This window comes from Crocodylus porosus, unplaced genomic scaffold (assembly GCF_001723895.1).
Source record: "Crocodylus porosus isolate Cpor-Errol unplaced genomic scaffold, CroPor_comp1, whole genome shotgun sequence".
Classification (NCBI taxonomy): domain Eukaryota; kingdom Metazoa; phylum Chordata; order Crocodylia; family Crocodylidae; genus Crocodylus; species Crocodylus porosus.
In genome coordinates, this window is record NW_017728943.1 from 70561594 (window position 1) to 70568707 (window position 7114).

A 7114-nucleotide genomic window follows, 5' to 3' on the forward strand; every position below is an offset into this window, starting at 1 on the left:
CAGGTAACCTCAGGTGGGGTAGGGGAAGCTGGGGCCAGGAACTGTGCTAGTTCCAGTAACCTTGCCTGAGGGCCTTCCAGGGCTGCAGCCATAGCAGGAAGCCTGGCAGGCAGCTGGAGCATGGCTCCGACCAGCTAGGCTCTGATTTGAAGTGCTGCTGCCATGTGAATTGCCCCACTTCTTTTCAGTGTGGGTTTTTCTGACTCTAGGATCTCCTGGGCCAGGACCCCCATCCCCTTCACTGCAAGGTAGCAGTGTAGGGAACATCTGCGTGTGCAGTGTGTGGCACTGCAGATGGGCCTGTGGTGCCACATATTGTATGTCTGCTTTCATCTGGACGTGGCCATAATGACACAGTAATTAATTTGTATAAATACCCAAAGAATATAGACAAACACATTCTAACCACTTTGAGGGAGACTTGGGCAGTTGCTTAGGAGTGTGCAGAAGTTCTTATGATCTTGGTGTTAGTTTCCGTGATCCTGTAGCAGTAGAAGGAAGTTAAATCACCCTAATGTTGACCCTGAGGGTAGAAACAGACGGTAGCTGATTTCTCATTTATGCCATCTTAAAAAAAAATTGTGGCGGCATAAACGTTGATCAAATAGACGTCTTTACCCTTTTTTTGCACCACATGACACCACCCCCAGACTGAGAAACAGTGAATTCAAGGCCTTGTCACACGTTACACTTAGGACATGTTAACTGCACATAAACACTTGCATCTGAACATTGAAGCAGTAAAACACATGCTAAGTGCTATTGTAGCATAGCAAAGTTAGTACTTTTTCTGGTGAGGAGTATCACCAGATCATATTATTTAACATATGTTGAGCTAATGTACAATTGCTTCACAGAGGTAATATAATCAGGAGACTTTAGTGAAATGGGGGGCTAGGAATGACAAACAGTTATTTGCTGGTCCCAGCCCCTCCTCACTGCACCAGAGCTGGTTCAAGACTGGTGATCTGTGTACTCTTGTGAGGTGAAGTCTTGAACCAGTTCTGGTGTGGTGGGGAGGGGGCTAGGACCAACAACAGACTGTTTATCATTCCCAGCTCCCACAGCACACCAGCATTATCAAAAACTCCAGTGTTTAAAATGAGTTTCATTTAGATCATAGTAAGCATTACTGTGTAACTGCTTAGAAAACTTTTTAAGGGTGGTGTTACACATTAGGACTGGGATATGCTAAAGCTAGGTGGCATTAAAGTTAGCACATTGTGCAAGTAGTCACACATTATGGGTTAATAGCCTCTCTAACATGCATTGTTTGGACCTGCTGCTACAGAGCTATCAAGCAGGGCCATGGCTAGGAAATGCACACCAGCTCTCCAGTGGCTCCACCTCTTGTGGCTCTACCTCCAGTGGCTCATGCCCTACACCCATGTCTCGCCTCCTTTCCCTTGCCTGGGGCTCACCTCCATCTCCCACCAGATCTCTTTCCCAGCTCCCTGCTTACCTGTGGCTGCTAGTGCTGACTCAGGAGCAAGAGAAGCAGCCCCTGGACAGGGACAGGAGCAAGTGTACAGAGCTCAGCCAGGAAAGCAGTGGCAGTGGGGGGTGGGGGTTCCCCCTCCTTGCCCCCTTCCAGCATGTTGGGACTACCTGGGGGGAGCAGACAGGAAGGGGGAACCTGTCTACCACTGAACCCAACTCCTGGGTGCTTACCACTAGGGCTGGGCAGGGAGGGGGAGCCTGTCCATTTGCTGCCTCTGACACTTTGGGATTAGCTCAGCCCCTGTGCAACTCCTGGAGTAGGACTGGTGCTTTCCTGTCCCCTGGGCCAGCACCAGCAGCTGAAGGTGAGCAGGGATCTAGAAAATGGGGAAGAGATCCAGGGGAGATGGGGGGGGTGAGCCCAGAATGAGAGCAGAGGAAGAGGGGAAGGGAGAGATTGTGCCTCTTAACACAGAGGGGAAGGGTAGGGAATTCTTACCTTCTGTGGGACTCCTTCAGCTTCCAGCTTTCACCAGCTCTCAGTCCAGGGTGGTAATATTCCAAAGGATAGATTGTCCGTGTCTACTGCAACACAAGCTAGAAATAATACTTCTCCCCCACAAAAGGATTCTCTCTCAGATGCTCAGAGCTCACTTAGTTTGTCTTTTCCTGCCTTAACTTGAAGATGCTCCCACTTAAGAGCTCTTGACTTGTGGTACAGGTAACATGTAACAACACCCTAACCTATAGTAACGCTTCCTACAGTGTAAATGTGATCAGTCTGTCTCGCTATTTTAGAGCTATGTGAGGTATCCATACAGTACCGCATTGTGCTGTGTAGACATATCCTATGCAATGAGCCCTTTGCTCTAAGACATAGTTCTTTCTCTGATGCCTTGTTCTTCTGGGGAAGGGAAGTTATTTAACTGCTTCTCTATACCAGCATCAGGTAACTATCACCTCCCTTTTATGAATTATTTTTGTTTGTTTCCTAGATTTTCAATTATTTCCTTAATTACCAGGCCATGAGTTTTCTTCTGTATGTATTGCTTGAATCTTAGGTTTCAGGCCATGAGCTTTCTTCTCTATGTATTGTCTTATCTTAAAGTTCTCTGTGCTTGGTTTATTTGATTTTATAGCTGGATTTTTGAGGTCATCACTTCAAGTTTGGTTCATAATACTTTTAGTGCTGTGATTTGACTCAGAGCTTTCATTAAAGGATGAATTGATGCTTCATTCAATTTGCTTTTTTTTCCCTGAATTTACAATGGCTGCTTAATATTTTTCACATTTGTTTCAAGAGTTCTTGACTGTCAAATCTGGTATAGTGATACTACCTGTTTTTCTGTTGGCTTTTCTTTACCACGTTATAGACAGTGCTCCAGTAGATGGAGATAGAGCTGAGGTCAGAAATTTGGTGCTTGTTCCCACAGCTCATTACTTTTTTCTCAAGTGTATAGAAAATCACTGTGTCCCCTTGAAAGAAAAATGTACTGACGTATGAAGAACAAGCACCAAACTCCTGACCAACCTTATACTTCTATTCCACCTACTAAGCTTATAAGTGGACTTGAGCACCTAAGTTCTGCCCTATTCAACCTTACTTGAGTCCCTGAAAAACTGTTAATATGAAAGGTGGGTAGGTCTAGGTCCTGCGCAAGGATTTTTGTCATCCTAGGCAAACAAAATTTTGTTGCCCTCCCTCCCACAGGCAGGATGGGTGCATGCAACTCCTGCCCCAGTGCTGCCCTCTCATGCACAAGGAAACACCTTGCGGAGACAAACTCTTGAGCCCCATGTGGGCACAGGAGCCTGTTAGCAGTGCAGCTCCCTTCCCCTCATCTTGCAGGAGGCACAAAGGGATGGGGCTTCAAGACAAAGGAGGCAAGAGAGGAGGCCCAACTGTCTGCCACGCCTCTGGCTACTGCAGGAAGCTGCCTGCCTGGGAAATGCAGGCCTCCACTCCCACTGGTCTACCCCACCTCAGAGCCTTAAAGAAAAGTGAGTCACACATGTACACAGAGGGCATGTCTACTTGAGCACTTTACTGTCTATTAAACTAATCTAATGCACAGTGATGCATCACTGTCTACACGTGCACAGAAGTTACTGGACCATAGATGAATGTAAAGTGCTGTTTGTTAGTACTGACTGATACAGGTACTAGCCAATGGCAGTTTATGTTAATGTGCCTGAATGCAGGTATAGATGTTGAACCCAGAGCAAATTGCTCCTAGTCAGCCCAGGAAGCAAGGGGCCTCAAATGCTGTTCATCTCAGCCCCAAGCTCTTGGGGGTGGAGGAGGAGCTAACCCTGGTTCTGGGGGGAGTTCTGAGTGGCACAGAGCTCAGGGTTGGGTAACCAGGGCAGGGCAGTGACAGCTCAATGTCCTGGAATGGCAGCAGGGAGCCACACCCCCTGCTCCATGCCCCTGGGGGCTTGACTCTTACGCTGCTCTAAGTGCCTTGGAGCATCATGGCAGGAGAAAGGGGTGTGTTAAGGTGGGAATGCGTTGCAGATAGCCAAAGCAAAGAGAGGGCAAAGTTTGCCTGGCTTTCTTTACTCAGTCCTAAGTTGCTGGGCAGGCACAGCTGCCAGGTGACTGTCTCCACGTCTACCCAGCTGTGTCCTCCCCCTCTACATCCGCAAGAGGTGAAGGGTCTCTGCCAGGGGGTGCAGCTTGTCCCACAGCTGGAAGAGGAGTGAGGGGAGGCAAGGAAGGCAAGAGGATCAGGGGAGGCGTGACTAGTGGAAGCAATCAAGGATCCTAAGAAGCTTGGGGGTGGGGTGCATCCCCATACAATATAGTCACCTTGGGGGAGTGCAGGCTGGGGGGATGCACCGTATTCAATAGAGCCACTTTGGGCAGGATGCATCCCTATGCAATGGAGCTGCTGGGGAGGGGGTGCAGGCTGGTGGGGGGGAGGTATGCTGGGGGTGTGCATCCTGTTTTCCCCTGCAGCTAAAGGCATCCTGACCCATGTACCCACAGGTCCCAGCTGCTGAAATGCTACTGACTGCAAGCCTGGCCAGCAAGAACTATGACTACAACTCGATGCAGCCCTACTTCCTCTTGGAGGAGGAGGAGAACTTCTACCTGGTGGTGCAACAACAGGACAGCAAGCTGCAGCTGCCCATCCCCCTGAGGACATTTGGAAGAAAGTCAAGCTGCTGCCCACACCCCTGCTGTCACCCAGCTGCCATGCCATATTCCTATCTACCACCAACTACCTGGAGATGGTGATGGAGCTGCTGGACAGCCAGGTGGTGAACCAGAGCTTTATCTCCAACCCCGATGACAAGCTCTTTGCCAAGTCTGTCATCATCGAGGACTGCCAAGAAGCTGCTCCACTTGCAATCCTGGATGATGATGGACTTGGGAAAGGCTTTGTCATTGGGGTCACAGATGTTGCCACCCAGGAGCTCCATCACCATCTCCAGGCAGTTAGCAGCGGACAGGAAGATAGCACAGCAGCTGGGCAACAGCAGTGACTTGGGCAGCAACTCATACTTCTTCCAAATGTCCACAGCTGCAGCTTACTGTGCCACTAGGTAGAAGTTCCCCTCCTCCTCCTCAAATTAGAAGTAGGGCTGCACTGAATTGTAGTCATAGTCTTAGATCTTGCTGACCAGGTTTGTGGTTAGTGACATTGCAGCAGCTGGCACCTATAGTGCACATGGGTCATGATGCTTCCAGCTATGGGGGAAAGCAGAGTACACTCCCTAGCCTTGTGCTCCCCTGCCCCTAGGTGGCTCCATTGCATAAGTGCGCACCCCTACCCCAAGCAGCTGTATTGCATGGGGTGCATCCCTCCAGCCTGCACCCTCCCCAAGACAACTCTGTTGCATGGGGATGCATCCCTTGCCCCAGCCTCTCAGAAGCCTCAATTTGCCTTCACTAGCTGCACCTCCCCCAGGATCCTCTTGCCTTCCCCACCTTCCCTCTCTCCTCCTCCAGCTGCAGGACAAGCTGCGCCCCCTGACAAGGACCCCTCACCTCCCAGGGGTGAAAGGGAAAAGAAACAGAAGGGAAAGAAACATCTGGGCAGAGGCAGCCCCATAGTAGCTGTGGCTACCCAGCTTCAAGGATCAAATGAGGGAAGCCAGAAAAAATCCCTCCCTCCCTTTGCCCTGGCTGGCTGCAACCCACTCCCCCAACTCAGCACTTCTTTCCCCTGCTGCAATATTTCAAGGTATCTGGAGCAACACAAGGGCAAGCCCCCTAGAGGCATGGAGCAGGAGGCACAGCTCCCTACTGCCAGCCCAGGACACCGGGCTTTCATTGCCCTGCCTGCCCAGACCTGAACTCTGTGCCACTTGGAACTTCCCCAGAACTAGGGTCAGCTCCTCCCCTGGCCCCAGAGCTCAGGACTGACCCTCATGCCCCCTGCCAGCCTAGCGCTACCCCCAGTGCTCCTGCCATTCCAGAGCTGGCACCCAGGGGAGCGTGGAGCTCCCCCTGGCTGCTGTAGGGAAGCAGAGCAGGGCAGGAGGTGTCCTGGACTAAGCTGCTCCTGTCAGGCTTAGTTTGCTCCCGACCCATAGATGCATGCCTGGGAACATTTTAATGCACCTAAATTTTTGGGACAGACAATTCAGGTGCATTAACTGCACATGTAGAACATGAGGCAGCCAAAGCCCAGGCTGCCTGCTTTAGTTGCCCTCTGCATCCTGCTCCTGCCCACATGGCCAGGACCACATCAGAGGCATGTGGCTCTGCTCCTCAGTTTGATTTGCCATCTCTAGACAGCAGCCAGAGTGTGCCTGGAGTCATTGGAGATGGGGGTGGGAGGCCAGGGATCAGGGAAAGTCTGGGACTTGGAGAAGCAGAGAGGGGAAAAAGAAAATTGGCCTAAGGGAGCAGAGCCAGGCTTTCTGGGCCCAGATGATCCAGACAGTGGCTACTCCTAGCTCAGTGTATGTGCCACCTACCTGCTCAGAGTGCCAGCAGGCTGCCTGCCTGCCCAGAGCACCATTTCTTCCACCTGCTACAATTTGCTTCCTTAGGCAGCTGTTTGTTCTGCCTGTATGACTACATTGGCCACCAACAGGGTTTCCTATTCCTTGCTGCCGTTTGATTTCATCTTAAGGATAAGATGACAGTGCATTACTAAAGTAAATGCATTTAATGGATTTTCAGGGACTTGAAAGGGGTGGAATAGAGTCTACTTTATATTCTCAATAGGTGGAATAGAATTGGCCCTTAGAGCCCAAATTGCATTGTGGCTGGTGTCTATTTTCCAGTGATGAAACAGTAGGTGCTTGTGTAAATTTACTGTTTGATTGTGCAAACTTTCTTCAGTTATTTAGTGTGAAATACTCCTTGAGAATGTTTGTGGAAGTTAACTAAGACTAACTAAGACTGACACCAGCCCGGACATAGTGGGGATTACGGAAATGTGGTGGGATGCAACGCATGATTGGGCGGTGAATGTCAAGGGCTATAGGCTGTACAGGAGGTACAGGATAGGGAAGAAAGGTGGGGGCATGGCACTCTATATTAAGGAGGAATACACATCCTCGTCAATTAGCAAGGAGTCAGGGGAGGGGCAATCTGAAGTGCTTTGGGTTAGAGTACAAGGCAGTTGAGGGGAAAGAGACTTAACGGTGGGAGTCTACTACAGACCTCCCAACCAGGGAGAAGAGCTTGACCAGGAATTCTTGAGTCAGCGCA

General features: G+C 50.2%; 1 protein-coding gene across 1 annotated transcript in view; it reads left to right on the forward strand.

The window, feature by feature from the left end:
* The window catches only part of DNAH14 (dynein axonemal heavy chain 14), a gene marked incomplete at its 5' end in the record, with an annotated part of 314106 nt that overhangs the window by 137754 nt on the left and 169238 nt on the right, over positions 1-7114 (forward strand). The window contains one exon of the mRNA XM_019548582.1: positions 4638-4884. Within this exon, the coding sequence (XP_019404127.1) occupies positions 4638-4884 (247 nt within the window). The remainder of the gene's footprint in view (positions 1-4637; positions 4885-7114) is intronic.